Raw genomic sequence first — 27,775 nt, 5'->3', positions numbered from 1 at the left:
GGGGCGCTATGAGTAGGCATTTTGAACAAACACCCTATGCCCAAATTTAGAAACTACAATATCTTACATTTATGACTCATATTTTAGAATCAGATTGTGTGTTTTTGAATTATAATTAGCTCAGATGTCCAGTTCAAAGGGCCAAACAATTCAACAACCCTCGATGGGAAAAGAGAATGCCTTAGCTATAGCACCTGAGAAAAACCATTAAGGGTTTTAGTTGACCACAAACTCAATGAGTGAGCAGTGTGATGTGGTTGGTAGAAAAGCTCATTCTAATTTAGGCTGCAGAAATCAAAATAGAGTAGATGGAACACAGTAATATCCCATTCCACATCTTTCTAATTTAGGCAGCAGAGATCAAAATAGAGTAGATGGAACACAGGAATATCCCATTCCACATCAGAGCACCAGTTTACAGTATTCTGCTTAATTGGTTTCTTTTTTTTTCTTTCTTTCTTCTTTTCTGACACAGGGTCTTGCTCATCACCTAGGCTGGGGTGCAGTGGTACAATCTTGGCTCACTGCAACCTCCACTTCCTGGGCTCAATCAATCCTCCCACCTCAGCCTCCCAAGTTGCAGGACTACAGGTGCATACCGCCATGCCCTGGCTAATTTTTGCATTATTTGTAGGGATAGGGTTTTGCCATGTTCTCTGGCTTCTGCTTACTTTTAAGGGCCACACTTTTAAAGAGGCCTGAACAAATTGGCTCATGTTCAAAGTGAGAGAAACACAGAATGTGCCATAGCTATCTGCTCTTTTAATGGGTGCAGATCTTGTCCCATGAGGGCAATAGCCCCAGAGGGTTACACCATTAAAAACATTTTAATCTCTGTGGCCTACCACTGGTTTATATCACACAGAGAAGACAGTGTTTGCCAGGAGAGTCTCTGGCCAGAAGCCCTAGGAAGCTTTTCCGTTGATTCCAAGAACTGACAAGACTTGGTACAGACTTTCTGCTCTGTGTTTCTCATATTGAGAAGCAAACAGATGATTCTGCATTTGGCATAGGAATTTTCTAAATTAATTTATAATAAATTACATAGTCAAATAACTGTAATATGTCTCTAGTGAGCCATCCACATATACAACATACCCCTGTCCTTAGGATGAACTCTGCCATAATTATAGAGAAAAAAGTAAAAGGGAAAAAAGAGGGAAAGTAGGTTGAATGTGGTGGCTCATGCCTGTAATCGCAGCAGTTTGGGAGGCTGAGGTAGGCAAATCACTTGAGGTCAGGAGTTTGAGACCAGCCTGACCAACATAGTGAATCCCCATCTCTACTAAAAATACAAAAATCAGCCAAGTATGGTGACACATGCCTGTAGTCCCAGCAACTCAGGAGGCTGAGGCAAGAGAATCACTTGAACCTGAGAGGCGGAGGTTGCAGTGAGACGAGATCGCGCCACTGCACTCTAGCCTGGGCACCAGAGTGAGGCTCCATCTCAAAAAAAAAAAAAAAGAGGGAAAGTGAATTTGTTGTTATTATCTTTAGAAAAACTCTTTTCCTAAATTCTGTGTATGTGAGGAGCATCTGCTTGGTGAAAAATGTGCCTACACCGCCTCTAATGTGTTTATACTTTGCATGTCCACAGGATGGAGGCACCGCCCTGTTGGCTGCCAGTCAGTACGGGCATATGCAGGTGGTGGAGACTTTGCTGAAGCATGGAGCAAACATCCATGACCAACTTTATGTGAGTGCATTTCAGGGGGACATTAGGACATTCCTCATCACGCACAAAATTGCAGTCTAAATTCAGATGTCAAAAATGCCAATTCAAAAATATTTAATGGATAGTAAGACTTTGGTCTGAGTCAAGAGAAAAATATGTAGCAGACCAGATGGGTTTTTTTATATAGAAACCACGTATCTGGCCGGGCACGGTAGCTCACGCCACGGCTACACGTGCGAACTACCTGTTTTCCAAGCTGTGCCTTCAGAGACTCCAGTTTTGTTGGTCTGGAGTGAGTCTCGAAATTGGTATTTTTTTTTAACTTCCCCAGATGATTCTAATGGGCAGCCAGAGTTGACAATCACTTCTTCACATATGTCCACAGGACGAGGTGTGGTGGCTCATGCAGTGCCTCCCAGCACTTTGGGGGCCGAGGTGGGTAGATCATGAAGTCAGGAGTTCGAGACCAGCCTGACCAACATGGTGAAACCCTGTCTTTAATAAAAATACAAAAATTAGCCGGGCATGGTGGCACACGCCAGTAATCCCAGCTACTCAGGAGGCTGAGGCAGGATAATCTGTTGAACCCAGGAGGTGGAGGTTGCAGTGAGCTGAGATCGCACCATTGCACTCCAGCCTGGGTGATATGGTGAGACTCTGTCTCCCCTCCCCCCACCCCCATCTCCCGCAAAAATAAACCATGTATCTTATTTACCCATCTTTGTTCTCCCTTTTAAATCTATTTGTTGTGTGTAACATTTCATGTATCTATACAATTAAGACCTTCAAAAATCGTGTGATATTTATTCATATCATGACAAACCACAAAGCCCAGCATATGGACTTGCTGAAAATCAAAATATACAAAATTTTTCTAAATGTTCTCATTGGATATACAAAATATACGGTAGTAGTGTTTATGAGGAAGGGCACAAAGAGGAGAAATCTAAGGTATTTGGAAGAAAGGTGACACGATGAAGGCCTGTAAAATATGTGCATGCTGTTGACCTTTGAAAGGCACCCGCTGCCAGTGTGGGTCATTTGCAGCTCACTGGCAATTAGCACATCACCCAACGACTCTTTCAGTTGATTGTCACTATAATGCCATAGGATTTATGGCAAATATTATTCTAGTTTTGTAGGAAAAAATAGAATATAGGGAGATGAATTGACTTGACAGTCTCCTAGTGAAGAGTGGAAAAATTCCTACTTCCAGTTATCTATGAACCATATTTTAGGCTGTCCTACAGCTAGACATTTAACCCTTATGCCTGGGGCACTATACTTTCATAGACATGTAATGAGCTGTGTAGGTGTGAACTTTTCCATTTGAACACCCTTTCCAGAGTTTATATGGTTAACCCTGACAAATCACAGGCCTCTTTGAAATTCATAGTAACTAGCCTTACCCTCTGCAGTTCAAAATCCATAACACTCTGAGCCTGCAACATTACCAGTAGAATGATTGAACTACTTGATAATGATCTAAATAAAGAAGCAATTCTCAACTCTGGCTGCCCATTAGAATCATCTGGGGAGGTTTAAAAAAATACCAATTTCGAGGCTCATCCCAGACCAACAAAACTGGAGTCTCTGAAGGCACAGCTTGGACAACAGGTAGTTCTCACATGTAGCCAAATCTAAGAAACACGGGTCTAAAGGTTAGATATGTCTTTGGCTATATATAGGTAAAGTATATCTGAGAGTGTGTGGGGCATACACACACACACACACACACACACACACACACACACACACACACTGAGTAGGAAGAGCCAAAGTGTTTGGAAAAGAAAAGCCCCTTTCCATAGTAAATTCCTCTCTGTTTTAAGGTGACTCAAGAAATTTCATGCATTATAACTCCCACTTTACATTAAGACCTTTACTTTTACCCAAACAATCTAAATATTTCCTTAAAAACAATTGAAATATGGGTGGGTGGGTAGAACTGGAACTTGGAATGCACAGTGAAAAATGGATGGATAGTTCATCTTGGAAAATTCTTTGAGAGTTAAAAAAAAATTAAAAAAGAAATTCCTGAGAGTTTTCAGCAGCTAAGGGCATTGTAGACTTTCTGAAAATTTTATCCACATATAAAACACCTGCTTGAAAATCTGTAGAGGCTGATTAATTTCTTAATGATCGCCATGAGGCCAGTTTGGCAGCTCAGCTGACACCCACTGGAAATCCAGGACCCTCCATGTGACACACGTGGCTGGACTTGCAGGGACATGTGTCATATTTTTGCTTGAGGTTAGTGTTCCCAGCAGGTGTGGTAATGAGCCAGGTTCACTAGGTGCTTTCCTCTAGGGTATGCTCTGGTTTTCACTGTAGTCTGAAAACAGTGAAGCTCACCCCGTGCTGTGAATGTTATCAGGCTGAAGTGAGCATCTGGGGAGAATGCACACTCTCAGCTGATCGATGTATCTGTTGAAATCACCAAATGACATGTATCCAAGAAAAGAGAAATGCCCAGAAGACACAGATTCTCAGTTAAGACGAAAACTGAAGAGCACTGGAAAAGGGGCACTGGCTTTGGGCTTTATGCAGGATTGGTTTTTTATGTTTATAGGTATTGTTGGTGTCTGCTGGGCTGGCAGAGAGCCACTTTGTGGAGGTTATTTTTAGGGCAGTTTTATTGAAAACATCTCACAGGGTTCTTTTATGTTTTAGAGACAGGGTCATCTGGGTGTGGTGGCTCATGCCTGTAATCCTAGTGAGTGCTTTGGGAGGCAGAGACAGGAGGATCACTTGAGCCCAAGTGTGTGAGACCAGCCTGGGCAACATAGCAAGACTTGGTCTCAACTATAAATTCTTTTAAAAAATTAACTGGGCGTAGTGGTGCACACCTGCCTATAGTCCCAGCAACTCAGGAAGCTGAGGTGAGAGAATCGCTGGAGCTGAGGAGGTTGACGCTGCATTGAGCCGTGGTCGCACCACTACACTCCAGGTCTGGGTGACAGAGTGAGACCCTGTCGAGAGAGAGAGAGAGAGAGAGTGTGTGTGTGTGTGTCTTGCTATGTTGCCACGGCTGGTCTTGAACTCCTGGGCTCTAGCAATTCCCCCTTCCTCAGCCTCTTGAGTAGTTGGGACCGCAGGTGCATGCCACCATGCACAGCTGCATATTGTATTTTAACTCTCATATTGGGGGAACGAGGATAAGGGGACAAGAAAGAGAAAAGGTAGGAAAGATATAATTAAAAGAATATCTTTTACTCCCAATTTTTTTTTTTTTCGAGGCAGGGTCTCACTTTGTTCCCTAGGCTGGAGTGCAATGGCGCAAACATGGCTCACTGTAACCTCAACTTCCCGGGCTCAAGTGATCCTCCTGCCTCAGCACCCCCCCCCGCCCCCGCAAATAGCTGGGACAGTAAGCACATGCCACCTCACCCAGTTAATTTAAAAAAAATTTTTTTTTAGAAATTTAAAAATACATTAAAAATAAATAAATGTTTTAGAAATGAGGTTTGAGGGATTTGTATATCCAACATTTGGCTCTTAATTGACAAAGAGGTGGAAACATAAAAAGAGATGGAGATGGAAAATTATATTAAATGTGTATATTTTAAATTAAATTTATTTTATTTTATTTATGTATTTATTTTGAGACAGAGTCTCACTCTGTTGCCCAGGCTGGAATGCAGTGGTGCAATCTTGGCTCACTGTAACCTCCACCTCCTGGGTTCAAGAGATTCTCCTGCCTCAGCCTCCCTAGTACCTGAGATTACAGGTATGTGGCACCATGCCCAGATAATGTTTGTATTTTTATTTGTTGTTGCTTCTTTTTCTTTTTTTTTGAGATGGAGTTTTGCTGTTTCGCTCAGGCTGGAGTGAAGTGGCACGATCTCAGCTCACTGCAACCTCTGCCTCTGGGTTCAAGTGATTCTCCTGCCTTGGCCTCTGGAGTAGCTGGGATTATAGGCACCTGCCACCATGCCCGGCTAATTTTTTTTTTTTTCAGTAGAGACAGGGTTTTACCATGTTGGCTAGGCTGGTCTCCAACTCCTAACCTCAGGGATCCACCCACCTCAGAGTGCTAGGATTACAGGCATGAGCCACCATGCCTGGTCTAATTTTTGTGTTTTTAGTAGAGACAGGGTTTCACCATGCTGGCCAGGCTGATCTCCAACTCCTGGATCCACCTGCCTTGGCCTTCCAAAGTGCTAGGATTACAGACTGAGCCACTGCGCCCGGCCTAATTTCTTTTAAAATAAATGTGAAAGATAATGTTTTTAATGCTTTTAATTTGTTCTCTCTCAGGATGGAGCCACTGCCCTCTTCCTAGCTGCCCAAGGTGGTTACTTGGATGTTATTCGATTACTGCTGGCTTCAGGAGCAAAAGTCAACCAGCCAAGGCAGGTAATGTCCACTGTTGACATTTGCCTGAGCACACGGAGCATAGAGAGGGAGGGCTGGGTGTCCCCTGGCATCACATACCTAAGATAACCAGTCAGCTCAGGGCATTCTTTAAACCCTTCTGCTTCTGTGATGAAAAGTTAATCTTTGATTAGGGTATCTCCTGTTCTATGCTCTGAGCTCACCTGAAAGCCTATGAAACCAAGCTGATATCATAATTCAGTACTTTTAAAACTTAAGTGTTTGATGTCTGAGGTCAAGTATACACTCTGCCACCTCCTGTGCAAATAAATTATGGCTGCACTGGTCTAATGAGTGCAGACTGGTGTGGGGCATAGGTAAACAGACGTGGGTCAGTAGTCCAGCCCCTGCCAATAATGCTGCCTTATTACATGCCTATCACTTCTTCCACCAAGCCAAAGAAGACTCCATTCCATTGGAATCATTAGGAGGTTTTGCACTTTCATCTCTCACAATTATTACACTGTTGAAACTTCCTTTACCAACAGCAAACTAACATCTAGCAAGTCAGTTAACTGATATTAAAAGAACAGAAATATAGGCTGGGTGCAGTGGCTCACACCTGTAATCCCAGCACTCTGGGAGGCCAAGACAGGAGGATCACTTAAGGCCAGGAGTTCAAGACCAGCCTGGCCAACATGATAAAACCCCATCTCTACTAAAAATATAAAAATTAACCAAGCATGGCGGTGTGTGCCTATGATCCCAGCTACTTGGGAGGCTGAGGCAGGAGAATCACTTGAACCTGGGGGGCAGAGGTTGCAGTGAACCAAGATTGCACCAGTGCACTCCAGTCTTGGCAGCAGAACAAGATTCTGTCTCAAAAAAAGAGTAATAATTTAAACGAAGAAAAAAGAACAGAAATGCAAGATTATACAGGCAGCACTTTATAAACAGTGAAGAACCATCAAAATGTACGGTATTGTGATTAGCCTCTCTTGTATAGGTACTATTTTTGTCCGGATTAACTTTTTTTTTTGAGACAGAGTATTGCTCTGTCATCCAGTGACGTGATCTTGACCCATTGCAACCTTTGCCTCCTGGGTTCAAGCAATTCTCATGCCTCTGCCTCCCAAATAGCTAGGATTACAGGTGTGTGCCACTACATCCAGCTAATTTTTGTATTCTTAGTAGAGATACATTTTGATAGACAGCCGTGTTTCTCAGGCTGGTCCCGAACTCCTGGCCTCAAGTGATCTGCACACCTTGTCCTCCCAAAGTACTGGGGCTACAGGTGTAAGCCACCATGCCTAGCCCCAGATTAATTTATTTTTAACAAAACACTTCAAATTAAGGAAACATTACTATAAAAGTAGTTTCCTGGGGAAAAGACAAGCTGATTTCATACCCAAGCACATCTCCACTGTAATCTGACCTGTTACAGGAATGCCTCTCTGTGTTCACATAATGAATAGCTATAAGAACTTTAAGGTTGCTCTGAGCTCTTGGATATGACTTCTTTGGTCTTTAGAAGCACAAGCACATAAGGAACCTGAGAAGAAGAAAGATCCTCTGGGCAGAATAGTTTGAGGTTAGGAAGGCAAAGTGGTTTTGAGGTCAGGAATTCCGAGTTCTCAATCCATCCTGCCAATAATTTGAGCTGTGTGGTTTTGAACAAGTGAATCAACCTCTCTGGTCCAGACATTAATCACTGAAAACTAGGAGGCTGGGCTGGGCACGGTGGCGCACACCTATAATCTCAGCACTTTGGGAGGCTGAGGCAGGTGGATCACTTGAGGTCAGGAGTTTGAGACCAGCCTGGGCAACATGATGAAACCCTGTCTCTACTAAAAATACAAAAATTAGCTGGGCATGGTGGCAGGTCCCAGCTACTTGGGAGGCTGAGGCAGGAGAATCACGTGAACCCTGGAGGCAGAAGTTGCAATGAGCTGAGATTGCACTGCTGCACTGCACACTACAGCCTGCGTGATAAGAGTGAGACTCAGTTTCCAAAAAAAAAAAAAGAAAATTAGAAGGCTGGGGAGGATGTGCCTGATGATCTCTTCAAATGCCCACATTTTTAATAATTGTTTTATTCAACATTCAATCAATATTTACTGAGTACTTACCATGTGTCAGACAGTGCTAGCAATTTAAGATTATATTTTTAGAATTGTAAAGTTATTCTTAGGTGGCTCCAGGAATACTCCTGGGGAAGGAAGCAGTTTCAAAAAAGTTACACTTCTGTACCTGCCAGAGTTGACTTTTGAGGATTGGAATTTAATATTTTCATATTGGTCCTTTTTATTTTGTTATTGTTGATTGATTCTGAACCAGAGGCTTCATTTTCCCAAAATTAGTAAGAGGAATTGGTTATTTTTAGATTGCATAAGTTTGATTTGGGAGCCATTACTGAAGATACCACTATGAATTTAGAATGAGAGGTTATCAAGATTGTCAAGTCTCTCTATTAGTACATCCTTCCAAAATAATTTCTGGCACTTTGAAGTTTATCATTTATATGCTTAAAGTACTGTTTGTAAAAAACGAAGCTGGTATACGAGATTATATTTCAAATGTTGCCTGGGTCGTGCCCATTTAAACCTAAAATGAGTCATGCACTGATGTTGGAAGCCAAGAAGTTAAAGAGTAAACCAACACTGCAGCAGTAGCCACAACACAGCACTGCTGTTTTCCTTCCTCAAGCGTTAGGATAGTCTGGTCAAAGTGGATGACTTAGTCTTCGAGTGCAGGGATCCACCCTCTGGTCAAGGAGCAAGTCAATGCTACACCTTCTAAAGACTGCATCTAAAGCAATTGTTTTGAATTATTTTGAGTTCAGCCCTGAAAGATTGTTATTCAGGAAAAGGGTGTCTTATAAAATAAGAATTGCTTTGGGGGAAAAAAGCAATGGAATTTTTCCTTTTTATAGAGTACACTCACCCCATTGTGTCCTCTAAGCATAATAATTTTTATTACCGACTGTGAGCTTATAATTAGAGGTTGCTATCTATCCAGGTCAGACTAGCTCAAGTTCTGTCTTCTCTGAAAGTGTAAACTCTGCATATTTATTGTGTTTCAAGAAAACAGTGCCATAGTAAGACAAAAGTGATACCAGTCCTGGCTGACTTTGTCACAAGTTATAAGGAGGTTTAAAAAAAAGTCTAATTAAAAGTTTCTATTAAAATGGCCTGCACATGGTAGAATATTCTATAGGTAGGGCATTGGGAAACCAATGTTTTATTCTGAAATCTCAGCGGACACCTTGAGTCATTAATGGAAAATCCTTGAATTTACTAAATGAGTACAAGGAAAACTGCCCGCTTTAATTTCTTAATACTTTTGGATAAATATGATTTATAATTGCTGCACTGCCATTCTATGAAGCCCTATCATTTTATTACAGTATCCTGTAACAGGATGTTGACAAAGTTACATTGCAGTTACTCAGCTGACATTTGAAACGAGCTTCAGGGAATCTGAAATGTAGTGGGAATGACTTTTCTTTGTAACTCTATCACTGAGAACTAAATGAAGACCTTTTTAGTACTTCATGATGAGGAATCATAATCCCAAAGCTAGTCATAGCCAGACGATGGGAAGACTAAGTTCTTGATTTGAAACTTTAAAAATGTTTTCCTTCCATATTGTCCTAAGCCAAGAGGTCAACAGTCATAGAGATCACTGAAATCTATAATCAGTGTAAAAATTCATTTTCATGTCTTTCCATGTGTCCTCACCAAGTTGAGTTGATATGAGTCAACCCTTTTTAATCACTAGCTGAGGTGGCTATTTCTATTTTTCTATTAACAAATACCTTGCCATATATTTTCCCAGCTCAACTACCCACCTTATTAAAACAATACTTTTATAGAATGGCAGAGGTCTGACCCTGTTTACCCAGAGCTCAGGTTGGCCAGTCATAACTCATCTCTATCTAGTCTTTTTCATGTGCTAAACAGTATTGATTGGAAGCCTAGAAGAAAAGCCGTCTCATAAAGTGCCTTCTCCTAACAGAAGCCTTGAGTTAGACTTGTACGCAGAATAGCTGGGCCAAGAAAATAAATGTTCTCCCAGGTTGGAAGCTTGGAGGGGTGAACCCAGCAATAGCAGTGGGAGGAGCCAAAAGATTGGCATAGAATCCTGATGGTGTGGAAATGGGAGCAGACAGCCATAGGAAAGCTGTGCTGCTTGTCAAGGGCAGGGACTCTGTCTTGTTCCCTTTGCACATGGTACACACTCAGAAAAAGTGTGTCAACTGCCAGAAGATCCCCAAGGTTGGTGCAGAGCACCAGGGAGGTCTGGAAGCCTGCGGCATTTAGGGATCAGTGCCTGAGAATTAGAAGGCTCCAGATGCAGGGCTCAGACTCATGAGCAGGACACCAGTCCCCAGGAAGACTGTAAGAGGCAGCTAGGGAGCAGACCCAGATTTTTGGGTGGAGAGCGGCTTGGAAATTACCGGAATATGGATATCTTAAGAAAATGAAACAGACCCCATTTTGCTTATTAACTGTGTGACCTTGAGCAAGTTGCCTACTCTCCCTGAATCTCAGTATTGAGAGAATTAAATAAAATAATCCCTGCAAAACTCTTAATGCAGTAGCTGATACACAACCAGTGCAGTGTTAGGTATTGCTATTATTATCATTTCTGTTCCAACCAGGCCGCATTGGAACAGAAAACCCACCAGAAATCAAAGCTGCACTTTGTCTAGTGAGCATGTGTTCTCTGTCGTCTCAAAGTCCCTTCCTGTCTCTTTCTCTCCCCACTCCTTTCTTTTTTTACCAATTTCATCTACTTATCTAGTATATGGTCCCCAGGTTTATGGATCAGACTGCCAAACTCTGGGGATAGCCATGTCATTGTCACAGCTCGTCTTTGTGCACCAGGCCACAGTGACTGGCTGGCCTGCCCATCCTCAGTTCCATCACCCTTGACAGGGAGGATGGAGTCAGACCACGGGCAGTGTAGCATTGGGTGACATCTCTTTCAGACCCATTTGCTGGGCCAGGCACACAGGGCAAGGGACACAATCATAAGAAATAGGCTCCAGGTCAGGGTAGGGCGTGTAAGAATGTTATCTCAATATTGAACTCTCTGCTATGGGCAAGGTTACTCACGGCTCTTGGACTCCCAAGTCCAAGAATAGAATTGGTCCCGAAGATCTCTGACTGGCCTAACCCTGTAGGTGGAAGTAACCCAACTGTGATGACTGGAAATAGTGAAAGCAAAGAGCTAGTGCTGCTTTAGATACTCATTCCCACAGAAGAGGATGGTTTTAGTTCTTTTCTCCAAATACTCCCAGGAGCCTAAATAAGACCATACAAGGTTAGTCTTTAATACAGGTCATGTTATACACTCCATCTCATGCTGTGATCTGGCTGTAAAAATGATCTCAAATCAAATGAGGGAATAACAGAGTTAGAGAAAACTACAAAAGTCACTCTATTTAGCCATCCATTGGTACTCTAATCCTTTCTATGATAAGCAGCTACTGTTGAACACCTCTAGGCATGGGGAACTCACTATTATCTGATCACTTTCTTTGGTCTTAGCCAACCCTCATTAAACTTTTCTACATTGGCCCCAAGTTTCCATGTAGCTTTCACCCATCTGTCTTCTTTCTCTCACTTGGCCTGAAAAATCAGTCTAAATCCTTTTCTACTTGATATACACACAAATAGTAAAGGACAGCTATCATAACCCTATGAATCTCATCCTTCTTCAAGCTAAATATTCTATTACTTTTTTTTTTTTTTTGAGATGGAGTATCACTCTGTTGCCCAGGCTGGAGTATAGAGGTGCTATCTTAGCTCGCTGCAACCTCCCTGTCCCAGGCCCAAACGATTCTCCTGCCTCAGACTCCTGAGTTGCTGAAACTGCAGCCATGCACCACCACACCCAGCTAACTTTTATATTTTTAGTAGAGATGGGGTTTCACCATGTTAGTCAGGCTGGTCTCAAACTCTAGGCCTCAAGGGATCCAACCGCCTTGGCCTCCCAAAGTGCTGGCATTACAGGTGTGAGCCACCATGCCCAGCCATTACCTTTAAAAAAAAAAAAAGTGCTGTAGAGGTTATAACTTCACAATGATTTATTTGATTTAATATATTTTAAAACTATATTTTTTGGTCTGGAAGAATTCAAAAACTTATTTAAATATTTTTAAATGTTTTTTCACATTTGCTAATTCCAAAACTCTACAAAAAGGAGCTAAATCGACTTTTCATCATTTTCAAAATTATTTTGTATCTTTAATTTAAAGAATATATAAAATCATTTTTCTTTTTTTATAGAGACGGGGACCTCACTGTGTTGCTGAAGCTGGTCTCGAACTCCTGGGCTCAAGCCATCCTCCTGCCTTGGCCCCCCAAAGTGCTGGGATTATAGGTGTGAGCCACTGCTCCCATCATTTTCATGATGAAAATGAAGGCTGTAACCATTATACTAGAAGGAAAAAATAAGAGAAAACAGAAATTAAGGTGTACAAAAGAGGAAAACCTCTCCTAATTCATAAACTAAATAGCCAACTGATAAGTAATCTGATTTGACAATAATGCTGTAACTCACATGCAACTCCCTGGGTTCCCAAATCAGATTTGGAGTTGTAATTACCAGTAATGAAATATATAGGCGGCCCCAAAATCTCATTTTACCAGTCATTCCTACTTGCTCACAATCAGTTGTCTCACAGGGTCGATGGAAGAATCAAATTTAAAAGCATATGGGAGTATTTTGTGAACAAAAGTACATATTAAGGGGCTTATGGTTTCTCATGATAAATACTACTCAGATACAATTAGCATTTCCTAAGCATCTGTGAACCAGTGCTTATGCTCACCACCTTTCTATGTGTTTTCTCACTTATCTTGTGAGCTAATGATTTTTGACAAGAGGACACAGACTGAGAGTGATTGGCGTAGGTCTCACAGCCAGGAAGAACTGATTGCTTTTTTCACCTCCTGTGACTATTCTAATTAAGATGATATATTTGATGAGTGTTATCATTGATGTTCTGAATTGATAATAAAGATTTTTTGGCCACGCATGGTGACTCATGCCTGTAATCCCAACACTTTGCGAGGCTGAGGTGGGTGGATCACTTGGGGTCAGGAGTTTGAGACCAGCCTGGCCAACATGGCAAAACCCCATCTCTACTTAAAATACAAAAATTAGCCAGGTGTGGTGGTGCATGCCTATAGTCTCAGACTCTCAAGAAGCTGAGGCAGGAAAATCTCTTGAACCTGGGTGGCAGGGGTTGCAGTGATCTGAGATGGCACCATTGCACTCCAGCCTGCGGGACAGAGCAAGACTCCATCATAGGTAGGTAGGTAGGGAGATGATAGATAGATATAGGCAGTTAGATAGATAGATGGATAGATAGATAGGGAGATGATAGATATAGACAGATAGATAGATAGACAGACAGACAGACAGATAGATAGATAGATTTCTCACAATATAGCACCTCTCAGCACTTTCCCACATATTAGTATCAGTTGTTAATACAAATTTGTTAATAATGACCAAGCCATGGAAAAGCACACAGAATAGGGAGTGGGCTGCCATTTTTTCGCTGGCTGCCTCTCCCTGCCTGCCCTCTGGTGGAGCGAGAGGGACAAAGAACAAAACAGACCCAGGCACTCAGAAGTGCATTAGTATTAGCACCGGCGTGGACCCACACTCCCCTTCTGCCTCCCAGGGTCCCACGCACATTCCTCGGGCTACAGCAGCTGGATTTCCCACCCTGCATGAAGGAGCCATGCCTGTCCAAGCCACTGTGACTGTAGCTGCTTTTCCTTCTCCCTCAAATGACCCTTCCCTTTCTCACCTAGCAAAATCCTGGTCCTTCTTCAAGACCCAGCTCAGATGGCAGCCTATCCATGACACTAAGCCCGCATTCCCCATGCAGCAGCCCTCCCTGCTGTTTCATTTTGTGCATTTTTGTCTGTGCTTTATCGTAGCACTGCAGTCCTATGGAAACCTTCATGTCTCCTCTCCAGGACTTATTTTTAGCACTCTGCCTGAGACATAGAAGATGCTTAATCATTGTTGGTTGCTTAGGCCGGACTCACCTCACACCTGTAATCTCAGCACTTTGGGAGGCTGAGGTGGGAGGATTGCTGGAAGCTAGGAGTTCAAGAACAACCTAGGCAACAAAGCAAGGCCCCATCTCTACAAAAAAAAAAAAAAAAATTAACTGGGCATGGTGGTGCACACCTGTAGTCTTAGCTACTAGGAAGGATCTTAGCTACAGGAGGATCATTTGAGCCCAGGATGTTGAGGCTGCAGTGAGCCTTGATCATGCCTCTGTACTGCAGTCTAGGTAACAGAGTCCTGTCTCAAATAATTATCATTATTGGTTGCATGAATGATTGATTAAATCCTGAATTGGGAGAATCAAATAAAGAATATGGAAGTGCTTTTAAAGTAAAGTCCAAATTGCTCATGATAATATTTAGATTCAAGAATATTCCCACCAAGAGGCTCCTGGAAACACTATGAAGTAGGTTAAAGTGTCTTCCACCTCTCTCTATCCTTTGTTTCAGCACCTCTTCCACTGTCTCTCCCAAGATAGATGCCAACATCCTCTGACTGCCCTTCAGCAACCCCAGATCCTCCTGGGCTCCCAAGTCACCAGCTTCCCCCACCCAAGTCAGATGTCTTCATCCCCTCTGCCTTTCCCGGGACAGCAATAGGCAACAATCTTGTGCCTGCTTCTGCTAGTGGGCTTAGGTTGAAATTACACACAGCAGCAGAAAATGTAACTTTATATTCTATAACTGAACTATTTTGCTCTTCAGCCCTTCCTCCTAAGCTACCTCAATGGGTAATTCAGTCTTATCTGGCTAAAACAGTCTCTTGGGGCATATTGTCATGATTACCTCAGGGGTTACCTTTAGCCAATTATGGATCCTGCTCCCTCCTGCCCTTCTCTCCAAAGGGACCTAAGTTTTCAGGATCAGACTACCATCCTGGCATTGCGATGGGGGTGGGGAGACTCATTCGTGGCCCTGGTATGGGCCTCTCTGTTCCGCAGGTGTCCTGCACTGGTACACCCCAGGGATGCAGCTGGTCTCACCATTGTCTGCTGGCCCAGCCATCATCTCTACTCAGGAAGTCAGGACGTTGTGGCCTTGTGTTCTCAACCCCAGGCTCACTCCAGCCCACTGTTTCTCTGATTTCCCACAGGCAGACGGGACTCTGGATGCCTAGGGGCTAGGCAGATGTGGGCTGTGGGGACTTCGGTCCATTGACTCTGAAACCCCCTGGCCATTTCTCTCCTATCTCCCAGGCACCAACAGAGAGCAGAACTTCTCTAAAGGACTTGGACCTTTCCTGGTTTCTCACAAGAAGAGAAAACCCTTTTCCATCTGGAATTCCCTGTAACTGATCTGATGTTTCTACCATCCCTAGGTTACCTATCCCCCACAACACACCCAAGATTCAGTCCAGAGCAGGAAGAAAACGTAGACACTCTCATCTGGCCTCCGCCTTCCCCCCCCCTCTAGCTCCTTCATACATTGGAAGGCTTTCCCAGTTTCCATCCCATCTGGCAGGAGCCACCCTACTGTCAAATCCTTCTCCGTCCCTTGCATGTTTTTACTTTTTTTCCCCGCTCTGGAACAATATTTCTCTGCCTCGTGGCCTAGTGTGCACAGGGAAAGAGATGCTGGAGAAACATTCCCAAATATACACAGAGGAAATAGTCCCCAAAATGCTCTCCTGCCATAACTGGTTCCGGTGCATCACTTCCTGGAAGATGCAACAACATATTCCACATAAAGTTAAGCTCCCTAAGAGATGAGGTGGCTTTGGAGGGTTCTGGACACCAGACTAGAAGAGTAGGAGAAATAAATTGAGTTCTCTGACTCTCAGACCCCACCTCAAAAGAAACTGCCTGCTTGCCTATGGGAATGTGGGGTGTATGGTGTGAACATTAAGCAGTGACCCACTGGGAAAGCAAAGAAATGGACAGTCTAGGGGGAAAGAGGCCGACTTCTCTTTGGGTTTGTGGAATTTGGTTCTGCTGTACTGTAAATATACAGCTCAGCTGCTCACCCAAGCCTTCAAAGCAAGGTTCCCACGCAGCCTTCCATGAAGTTTGTATCACACTTTTTGGCAAAAGATCCAGCCACGAAATGGATGGTTTTATAAACCAAAAATTGAATATTGGCAATTACACAAGTAGCCCAGACTCAGCCACGTTCCGTCTGTGTCCTTCAGCTACACAGACCCCCTCTTTTCTCACTGCCTCCTGGGCAATGTGGATCAGCTGGAGAGTGTGATCTGCGCTCAAGGAGTGCCTTCCTGGGGTTTTCGCTTTCAGAGCCCTGGTGTTAAAAAGACATTCTGTGAGTGGGTGGGCCCGGGCGCCCCAGTCACGGTGGCCGCCGCCTCCTCTCCCCACAGGACGGGACAGCGCCCCTGTGGATCGCGTCCCAGATGGGCCACAGCGAGGTGGTGCGGGTGATGCTGCTGCGCGGAGCCGACCGTGACGCTGCGCGGAACGTGAGTGCCCGGGGCGCGCGGCCACGGAGCAAAGCCGCCCAGCACGCCTGTGCGGCGTAAACGGGTCTTGACTGAGCCTGCAGACCACAAGCGCTTCCTCCCAAACTCTGCCTGCTCTTGAGCAGGAAAACAAAGTGAAGGTCCAATTCGGTGCTGCTCGGTCTCTCTCCTCCTCCTCCCGAGACGACCTTGGGACGCACTAGAGCGGGTGGAATCTTAGCCTCTAGCCTGGGGATGGTAGAGACGGGGCCTCCAGGCTGTCCTGGGGGCTGGGGTAGGGGGAGCCCCAAGCTGGTGCCGCGCCTCCTGCAGGCCTTGCCTTTCATTCCTGCTTCCTGGAGCTGCAGACCCCCCTGCACCCCGTCCCCTGCGGGCCCTCTGTCTCCACTGGCCTCTGCTGGTGTCACCTAATACTGCCTCGGTGTGCCCCACAGCAAACCCTTTCACCATAAGGAAGGCTTGAAGAGAGCCTGACCACCTAAGCTATTTGCTTTTTGTGTTTTTACTGTGGCCTGGTTGCCTTTGTATAACCCTTGCTTACGTAACCCACCCTCCCCTCTCCAAGTCTAAGCTCCAAAAAAGGGAAATCGCCAGACGCGTTTTCCACCACTTCACTGCCCTCTCTCCCACTCTTCACACAATCCCTGAAGCCAGAAAAGAACCACTACCCCAACGCCAATTCCGTGTTCCTTCTTTCTGATTACACATAAACCCTAATGGCAGGCCATAGTAGTTCCTTGGCTACGGGAGAATTGTGAACTAGATCCTCCAAACACAGCGATTAATAATTGAAAACAGCAGAAAAAGTAATTTGGAAAGCGTCTTCTTGAGCCAAAAAATAATGACAGAGGCTAAATATTAATTTTTGAATTTGACTTCATTTTTAGCAGATTTTATTTTTTTCTGAGAGTATCACTCTGTCACCCAAGCTGGAGTGCAGTGGCATGATCTCAGCTCATTGTAACTTCTGCCTTCTGGGTTCAAGTGATTCTCATGCCTCAGCCTCCGGGGTAGCTGGAACTACAGGCACGGGCCACCACGCTTGGCTACTGTATTTTTGGCAGTGATGGGGTTTCACCATATTGGCTAGGCTGGTCTAGAACTCCTGACCTCAAGTGATCCTCCTACCTTGGTCTTACAAAGTGCCAGAATTACAGGTGCGAACCACTGCACGTGGCCTTTTAGCAGATTTTAATCTATCACCCCTGTCCCTAACCCCCACTACCCACACACAGGCAGCTACCTAGACCAGACTAGGGCAAGTTTGTATAATTTATTTAAAAAAAACAGTAAATACAGTTCAACAATTATTTAAATTATTAAAGACAGCCATTTCTGCTAAATCGTGAACAGCAGAGAATGCCTCTGGTCCATCCATGGCCTAAAAATATGATCTTGAAATTCCCCTGTCCCCTGCTCAGTGTTCTCAGGAACTATATGAGTATGAATTCCCAAATGGCAGAGTTCTAACATAATCTAAGTCATGGTTTATCTGATACTCTTTCATGCAGAATTAACTGCTTAATATGCTCTAAAATGCTCCCAGATTAAGAGACATTGCTGATCTGTGCTTCATTTTTACACATTTCATTAGTTTCTGACAACAGTACTTCCACTTCTCAACTGACATTTAGCTCTCAGGCTACACAGACATATGTTAATAATCAACTTTTATTTTCCTTTCTGTTTAAGGATGGCACAACAGCATTATTGAAAGCAGCCAACAAAGGGTATAATGATGTCATAAAGGAGTTGCTTAAATTCTCACCCACTCTTGGTATTTTGAAGGTAAGACCTAAAGAGAAATTTTACTAATCTGTAAGAGAGAGGTTAGAAAGTAAATCTGCACTTGGGGACTACGTTGAGTTTAGGTACAGTTAGCCTGGTTAGTTGGATTCTTGAAGGAACACACCTGCAGCTTCTTGATGCTGGTGATCCCAGGGTCATTGGTAGAAATGGGAAGGTGGTAGAAAGAATGAACCATAGTCTGTCACTACCTAGTTTTCCAGAAAAAAAAAATTGACAGTAGTAATGAAATAGCTACATTGGAAAGTATACCATATTGACACTATTTGGAGGATTTGTGAAATCAAGGAAGAACAGACACTTAGGTTCATTCTCTTTATTTTCTTGAATAAAGAATCACTCTGCTTTGTTCCTTTAAATGAAATAAAAATAAGCCTCAAACACCTGGAAGCCTCAGAAAATATGTCAGTATGGAGACATGAGTCTCCTAAAAAATAGAGCCAAAACTCTTTTTTAAGTTTTAATTTTTTTGTTGTGTTTTGTTTTGCTTTTTGAGACAGTCTCCCTTTGTAGCCCAGGCTGTAGTGCAATCACACCATCTCAGCTCACTGCAACCTCTGCCTCCCAAGTTCAAGTGATTCTCCTGCCTCAGCCTCTTAAGTAGCTGGGATTACAGATGCGCCACCACCACCTGGCTAATTTTTGTATTTTTAGTAGAGACAAGGTTTCACCATCTTGGCAAGGCTGGTCTTGAACTCCCGACCTCAAGTGATCCACTTGCCTCGGCCTCCCAAAGTGCTGGGATTACTGGCATGAGCCACCACACCTGGCCTAAATTTTGATCATTTTTGATTAAAATATTTCTAACCTATAGTATAGATCAGGAGTCAGCAAACTTTTTCTGTAAAGGCTTAGTAAATATTAGTATTTCTATTTACTAATATAATATTTATTATATTATTGATTATATTCATTGTATTATTATATTGTTAATAGTAATGCTTACTAATATTTTAGTAAATATTACTAAATAGTAAACATTAATAAATATTACCAATATACTTACAGTAAATATATTTATTTATATTGATATTTACTATAGCAAATATATACTAGAGAATATATTTACTAAATCTATAGTACAAATTTAAATTTTTTCAGAGACAGAGTTTCAACTCTGTTGCCCAAGCTTGAGTATAATGATGCAATCCAAGCTTACAGTAATCTTGAACTCCTGGGCTCAAGTAATCCTCCTGCCTCAGCTGGGACTACGACCACATACACTGGACCCATCTAATTTTTAAATTTGTTGTAGAGATAGGGTCTTACTATATTGTCCAAGCTGGTCTCTAACTTCTGGCCTTAAGCAATCTTCCTGCCTTGACCAGAGATAGGAGAATTAGTATATGGTATGTATTTACTATATATAGTAAATATGTACTATATAATATATAGCATATACTATATAACTGTATACTATATATAGTAAATATTTACTGTCTAGTAATATTTGCTGAACTATTAGTAACTATTACTGTTACCAGATAGCAAATATTTTAGGCTTTGTGGGCCATACAAGTCTCTCCCTTACATTCTGCTGTAGTAATCCAAAAGTAAACATATAAAATACAACAAAAAGGCCCAGTGTGGTGGCTCACACCTGTAATCCCGGCACTTTGGGATGCTGAGGCAGGGAGTTCACTTGAATCCAAGAGTTCCAAACCAGCCTGGGCAACATAGCAAGACTCCATCTCTAAAAAAATTTTTTTTTTAATTAACTGGTCATGCTGACATGCACCTGTAGTCCCAGCTACTTGGAAGGCTGAGGTGGGAGGATCATTTGAGCCTGGGAAATGAAGCCGTGATCAAGCCACTGCACTCCACCCTAGGTGACAAGGAGACTCTGACTAAAAAAAAAATCTTAATTCCTATAAAACTTTATTTATTCATGGACATTGTATTTATGGAATTTCCTATTTTCACATATTACAAAAAGTTTTTTCTTTTAATCTGTTAAAAATCATGTAAAAATGTAAAAACAGCCTGGGTGCAGTGACTTATGCCGATAATCCCAGCACTTTGGGAGGCTGAAGCAGGAGGACTGCTTAAGGCCAGGAGCTAGAGACCAGCCTAAAAAATATAGAAAGACTTTATCTCTACAACACGTTTAAAAATTAGATGGATGCAGTGGTGTGTGGCTTTAGTCCCAGCCAAGGCAGGAGGATTGCTGAAGCCCAGGAGTTCAAGGTTACTATGAGCTATGATTACGTCATTGCACTTCTGTCAGGGCAACAGGGTGAAACCCTACCTCTGCAAAAATTTTTAAAAGTAGAAACTGTTCTTAGCTTGCAGGATTTGATTTGCAGGCTGTTCTAAATTGACACAGTGGCTTAGCTTTGGGGCTGTGCTTTCAGGGTCTATCAATGTATATAAAATCTGTTTGCCCTTGAATGATCCCAGAAGCTTTTTGGATATTTTGTGTCTGCTTTTTATATTTTGAGATTCCATTCTTGCTGACAGTTAATACAGAACTGCTGTTGTCAGGTGTTGGCCTCTCTCCTCTGCCTTCATCAGCTCATGAGCTACTTTCATACTTTCATCTGCCATGAGCTTTTTTTTTTTTTTTTTTTTTGGAGACAGGGTCTCGCTATGTTGCCCAGGCTGGTCTGGACCTTTGAACTCCTGGGCTCAAGTGATTCTCTGATCCTCCTGCCTTGGCCTCCTAAAGTGCTGGGATTACAGGTGTGAGCCACTGCACCTGGCCTGCCATGAACTTTAGAAGCCAGAAAGCTGCGCTTGTTAAAACTGTTTGCAAAGTAAGAGTAAACCATCTATGAAAGTGAATTATATGAATAAAAGGAACAAGCTTTGGAAAGCTTGAACTTTGCAAAATCTAGTCTTGTTTCAAACAGCTCTTTTTTGACTTTTTTAAAACTCCTGGTCGGACATAGTGGTTCACAGCCATGATCCCAGCCGAGGCAGGCGAATCACCTCACGTCAGGAGTTTGAGACCAGCCTGGCCAACATGGTGAAACCCTGTCTCTACTAAAAATACAAAAATTAGCTGGGAGTGGTGACATGCGCCTGTAATCCCAGCAATCAGGAGGCTGAGGCAGTAGAATTGCTTGAGCCCTGGAGGCAGAGGTTGCAATGAGCCGAGATCATGCCATTGCACTCCATCCTAGGCAACAATAGCAAAACTCCATCTCAAAAAAAAAAAAAGCCAGAAAGCTGCACTTGTTAAAATTGTTCGTAAAGTAAGAATAAACTGTCTATGAAAGTAAATAATATAAATAAAAGGAACAAGCTTTAGAAAGCTTGAACTTTGCGAAATCTAGTCTTGTTTCAAACAGCTGTTTTTTGGCTTTTTAAAAACTCCTGGTTGGGCATGGTGGCTCACACCTGTAATCCCAGCACTTTGGGAGGCCTCAGCAGGCAGATCACCCGAGCTCAGGAGTTGGAGACCAGCCTGGGCAACATGGAAAAACCCTGTTTCTACCAAAAATACAAAAATTAGCGGGACACAGTGGTATGCGCCTGTAGTCTCAGCTACTCAGGAGGCTGAGGCAGGAGAATCCCTTGAGCGTTGGAGGTGGAGGTTGCAGTGAGCAGAGATCACGTCATTGCACTCCAGCCTGGAAGACAGACCAAGACCCTGTCTCCAAAAAAAGAAAAAAAAAATTCAACCCGTGTTACATATAGGTGAAGTTGATAGATTGGCTAAGATTTAGACAAGTAAATTGTTACAAGAGTAGTGAATTATACATATTTAAAAGCAACCACAGAAAAATGCTACTGTGCTGGAATTTTTCTCTGGGTATGATATTTTACTCTTTTACAAAATCAGAGTGGTTTTTATTATGAGTAATCAATTAGGAAACTTAAGTTTGCATTTAGGTACTATTTATAGGCATATGTACCCTCTAGAACCAATGTCACATGACTGCCCACTGTTCTTATATTAGTTTTGTTATAGTCTCTTCCCCTCCCCTCCCTGGTCCAGCTACATGCTGGATTTAGCTGCTTCCTTATTTTGATAAATATTTGCAGTAAATGTCATAAAACATTAACAGCTCATCTACAAGACCCTTCTGTGCTCAGACATGCTCCGACTCAAAGCTCTGGGGCATTGCCTCACCCACATACTCTTCCTCTTAAGCCCTGAAGCTCCACAGTCACAGTCTTGCCCGCCTGAGTGGTCAGAGCATCTGTAGCTGTTCTGACAAGTCAGCCCATTGCCTAAGCAGCTATTCCTCCAGCCTTGCTGGAAGTGGCTCAGCAAAACTACAAAGACTGTATGTGTTGTCCTTGAAGAACAAAAATATTTGGCACAGCATTGTTGTTTTTTCTGCAGCAAGTTCCAAAGTATGTAAAACTGACTGAGTGATCATGAAGTCATGTGCCCCCTCAGCCAGATTCCTTATTTCCCTTGTAAGAGAACATCAGCAATTTTTGTACTGACCATCAGTTGTATATCCAAGGACATTATACTAGGGGTTGATATGACTTTGAAAAGTACAAGGCAAGATAAAGAAGCTCAAGGGTCTGAGGTTACAGTCTTATCACCCAAATGGTTTATGATGGAAGCAATACTGAAGCCAATGGTTATGAGTTCAGTCCTGACACACACTGTCATTTTCTCTTAGAATGGGACATCAGCGCTCCATGCGGCAGTGCTCAGCGGAAACATTAAAACAGTTGCGCTGCTCCTAGAAGCAGGGGCAGACCCATCCCTGAGAAACAAGGTATCCACTTAAGCAATCTTTTAACTCCATTGGGCCCCTTGAAGTGTCCTTCTAGGCCAGGAAAGATAAACATCTCCCTGGCTCCAATCACCATCTTCATTCTTTGTATAGTAAGGTCATTCAGGGTTGCTATTAGTAGGTGATTAGTGAGCAGTACAGTTGGACCCAGGAAATATACATATACATTTTTTTATATATATATAAATTTAATATATATATATTTTATATATAAAACATTTATATTTAATATTTATATTTAATATCTATATTTATATAAACAGAAAATATTTATATTTAATATATATATATTTTAGAAACCGTTGTGTTGAGGGCTGACTTTCAGTAGATTGCAGCGAGGGAGCTACTCTGCTGCATATGAAACCCTGACCCAGAAGCAGGTCATCTTCAAATGGTTTAGTGCCAGGTTCCCCATGGACGTGCATTATGTGACAGGTGAGGGGGCTATCAGGTTTTTGGGTTTTTTGTTTTTTGGGTTTTTTTTTTTTGAGAGGGAGTCTCGCTCAGTTGCCCAGTCTGGGGTATAGTGGCACAATCTCAGCTCACTGCAACCTCCACCTCCCAGGTTCAAGTGATTCTCCTGCCCCTGCCTCCCGAGTAGCTAGGATTATAGGAGTGCACCACCACACCCGGCTAATTTTTTCTGGCCTCCCAAAGTGCTAGGATTACAGGCGTGAGCCACCATGCCCAGCCAGTGGTTTTCAGTTAACAATGGTGCACCCTCCTAGTGGAGGTGGGAAAAAAAGGGAGAGCAGTTACTATGGGACTAAGTATTATTCTATCATCAAAGTCATGCCCTAAAAATGCCAAAATTCTGGTAGTTTATCACCATTCCCATAAGTTCACTGTTCATATCTTGAGAATTGCTTATGCTATGTTTGATTGCTTTTATGTTGTTAACAGGAGTACATGCCACTGTTACAAAATTTTTCTAGTTCTAAATTCTTAATTTACAATTAGGCTAAAACTTGGAGGTGGGAGGGCAGACAATAAAAAAAAAATTTTTTTGAGACAGAGTTTTTTGCTCTTGTTGCCCAGGCTGGAGTACAATGGCATGATCTCGGCTCATCACAACCTCCACCTTCCAGGTTCAAGCAGCTCTCCTGCCTCAGCCTCCCGAGTAGCTGGAATTACCAGCATACACCACAACGTCCAGCTAATTTTGTATTTTAGTAGAGATGGGGTTTCTCCATGTTGGCCAGCCTGGTCTCCAACTCCTGAACTCAGGTGATCTGCCCACCTCAGCCTCCCAAAGTGCTGGGATTACAGGCGTGAGCCACCACACCCAAGCACAATAGGAATTTTTTTAAATGACTGTCATTTCGCTTCCTCCTCTTCAACATCTGCTTAAGCTGGCACATGTATAGATTGTAGCAGAGAAGAGGAGCCTAGGAAAGGTCTTGAGAGAATGCATGGGCCAGGCGCAGAGGCTCACTGCTGTAAACCCAGCACTTTGGGAGCTGAGGCAGGTGGATCACTTGAGCCCAGGAGTTCAAGACCAGCCTGGGCAACATGGCAAAACCCTGTCTCCACAAAAAGTATAAAAATTAGCTGGGTGTGAGGGTGTGTGCCTGTAGTCCCAGCTACTGGGGAGGCTGAGGTGGGAGGATCACTTGAACCCAGCCAAGGAGGTCAAGGATGCAGTGAGCTACAGCCATGCCACTGCACTCTACCCTGGGTGACAGAGTGGAGTGAAAACGCACTAAACTACAAACTTTATTTATTACTTATTTAAATGTGAATTTTTTTACTTTTTATAGAGATGTGGTCTTGCTGTGTTGCCCAGGCTGGTCTTGAACTTCTGAACTCAAACAATCCTCCCACTTTGGCTTCCCAAAGTGCTGGGATTATAGGCATGAGCCACCATACCTGGCCTAAACTACAGATTTTTGAAGGAGGAAGTGGTATTGGTGTTTATGAATAGAGGAGGATATCAAAAGCAACCTTCACTTTATACTCACATACTCTAATTTTTTTTTTTTTTTTTTTTTTTTTTTGAGACAGAGTCTCACTCTGTTACCCAGTCTGGAATGCAGTGGTGCGATCTTGGCTCACTGCAACCTCCGCCTCCCAGGTTCAAACTATTCTCCTGCCTCAGCCTCCTGAGTAGCTGGGATTACAGGTGTACACCACCATACCCAACTAATTTTTGTATTTTTAGTAGAGACAAGGTTTTATCATGCTGGTCAGGCTAGTCTCGAACTCCTTACCTCAGGTGATCCAACTGCCTTGGAATCCCAAAGTGCTGGGATTAGAGGCGTGAGCCACTGCACCCAGCCTCATACTCTGAATTTTTCTAAGCACCTGTTACTGTGTTAAAAAAATTTTAATAGTAAAAATAAAAGCATATAACATTTCATGACATTTTGAAAAGAAACCTTAAGAAGTGCCAGTTAAACAACATGCCAAGGGTACTTTTTTCATTTGACTTAGCATGTCCAAGTATCACTTCCTCATTCCCATTGAATGCTTGCCTAGAACATTTCTGCTTATCTCTCCTTAGATACTTAGACTTGTTTTCCATTAGCTGGCCTGGCTGTGTGATAAGCCAGTTGAGAACACAATTGCCTTTCTTTAGATCCTGTCTTTAGACCTTGTGCACCAACTTCCTAAAGAGACCAGTCTTTGAAAAAAAAAAAAAGAGAGAGAGAACCAGTCTTTGTTGGTGAGTTATCTAATACTGAACTAAGGCAAGGAGGAAACATTAATACCTTTACATAGAAACTGAAAAATGCAATTCCCTGTGTGTCTCCTAGAATAATGGAATGACTATCAACAAGAATGGTTATGAGTAATTTCCAGTGGGCAAAATGCTAGACTTTGGACCTTCCTGAATCAAAACAAGTGCAACCACCCAATGGGTTCATCTTACCTGCAGCCTAAACAGAACCTATTTATCAAGACAAGGGACTTGCAATGGAGAAAGAGTAATCCATGCAGAGCCAGCTGTGAGGGAGACAGGAATTTTGAATTTTTTTGTAGATACGGGATTTCACCATATTGGTCAGGCTGGTCTCAAATTCCTGACCTCATGATCCACCTGCCTTGGCCTCCCAAAGTGCTGGAATTACAGACGTGAGTCACCACACCCAGCCACATCCTTTTTTCTTTTTAGAGGCAGAGTCTCACTCTGTCACCCAGGTTGGAGTGCAGTGGTGCCATCATAGCTAACTGTAACCTCAAACTCCCGGGCTTAAGTGATACTCCCACCTCAGCCTACTGAGTAGCTGAACCACCAGACCAAGCCACAAGAACATAGTTCTGATTCCTCTATACAAACAGTTCTCAGCAGTTCTCTTGGATCCCTGAAGATCTTCATGACCCAAACAGGGGTTCTAAGGAATCAAAACAAGGTTGGGCGTAATGGCTCAAGCCTGTAATCCCAACACTTTGGGATTATGGGCAAACCTGGGCAATACAGCAAGACACCATCTCTACAAAAAAATAAAAATAAAAATCTATTTAAATTTTTAAAAAAGAATTCAAAACCATATATATATATTGAGATGGAGTCTTGCTTTGTCACCCAGGCTGGAGTGCAATGCTGCGATCTTGGCTCATTGCAACCTTCGCCTCCCAGGTTCAAGCAATTCTCCTGCCTCAGCCTCCTGAGTAGCCAGGATTACAGGTGCACGCCACCACACCTGGCTAATGTTTGTGTTTTTACTAAAGACAGGGTTTCACCATGCAAAACCATATTCTTGATAATAAAAAGATGTTGGCCATTCGAGGTGGTTCATGCCTGTAATTCCAGCAATTTGGGAGGTTGAGGCAGCAGGATCGCTTGAAGCCAGAAGTTCAAGACCAGCATGGGCAATATAGCAAGACCCCATCTCTTTAAGAAATTAAAAAACAAAAAAATGGTCGGGCATGGTGGTTTGTGCCTATAGTCCTAACTACTAGGGAGGCTGAGGTGGAAAGATCACTTGAGCTCAGGAGTTCAAGGCCACAGTGAGCTACATGGTTGTGCCACTGCATTCCAGTCCTAGCAACAGAGAGAAAACCTGTCTCCTAAAAAAACAAACAAGATATTATCTGCTTTCTTCACTGTGCTGACATTTTCTCTAATGGTACAAAAGGAAAAGCAATGGTGGGTGAAACTGTTGGGGCTTAGTACAGAGCAAAGCAGAGGCACTAAACTGTACTGGCAAAATATTTTACAAGCCTTTGTAAAGTATTTTATAAATTTTGTAAATTATTTTTTAAAGTACCAGTTGTATTTAAGAATGTCTCTGATGAAGCAGTAAAAAAATGTCAGTTTTACTAAATTTTGACTCTTCCTATACATCTTTTTAAAATTCTGTGTGATTGGCTGGGTGGGGTGGCTCACACCTATAATCTCATCACTTTGGGAGGCCGAGGCAGGCAGATCACATGAGGTCAGGGGTTCAAGACCATCCTGGCCAACATGGTGAAACCCTGTCTCTATTAAAAATACAAAAATTAGCCAGCATGTTAACACATGCCTATAATCCCAACTACTCAGGAGGCTGAGGCTGGAGAATTGCTTGAACCCAGGAGGTGGAGGTTGCAGTGAGCTGAGATTGCACCACTGCACTGTAGCCTGGGCAACAGAGTGACACTCTGTCTCAGAAAATAATAATAAAATTATTTGATGGCAGGGCAAAGTGGTTCATGCCTAAAATCTCAGCACTTCAGGAGACCTAAGTGGGAGAATTGCTTGAGGCCAGGAGTTCAAGACCAGCTTGGGCAACATAGCAAGACCCCATCTCTACCAAAAAAAAAAACAGACATAGTGACA

General features: G+C 42.9%; 1 protein-coding gene across 3 annotated transcripts in view; it reads left to right on the top strand.

The window, feature by feature from the left end:
• The window catches only part of ANKRD29 (ankyrin repeat domain 29), a 57,181-nt gene that overhangs the window by 23,355 nt on the left and 6,051 nt on the right, over window positions 1-27,775 (top strand). Inside the window, exons 5-9 of one of the 3 annotated variants that reach the window (XM_002757122.6) lie at window positions 1,598-1,696; window positions 5,936-6,034; window positions 16,406-16,504; window positions 18,197-18,292; window positions 22,897-22,995. In XM_002757122.6, the coding sequence (XP_002757168.1) occupies window positions 1,598-1,696; window positions 5,936-6,034; window positions 16,406-16,504; window positions 18,197-18,292; window positions 22,897-22,995 (492 nt within the window). The remainder of the gene's footprint in view (window positions 1-1,597; window positions 1,697-5,935; window positions 6,035-16,405; window positions 16,505-18,196; window positions 18,293-22,896; window positions 22,996-27,775) is intronic. The other 2 variants (XM_008979611.5, XM_008979612.5) reach the window with 2 other exon arrangements.

The sequence above is a fragment of the Callithrix jacchus genome, chromosome 13, assembly GCF_049354715.1.
Source record: "Callithrix jacchus isolate 240 chromosome 13, calJac240_pri, whole genome shotgun sequence".
Lineage (NCBI taxonomy): Eukaryota > Metazoa > Chordata > Mammalia > Primates > Cebidae > Callithrix > Callithrix jacchus.
Note: the sequence above shows the minus strand (reverse complement) of the source record. Positions and strands in the feature narration are given on the sequence as shown.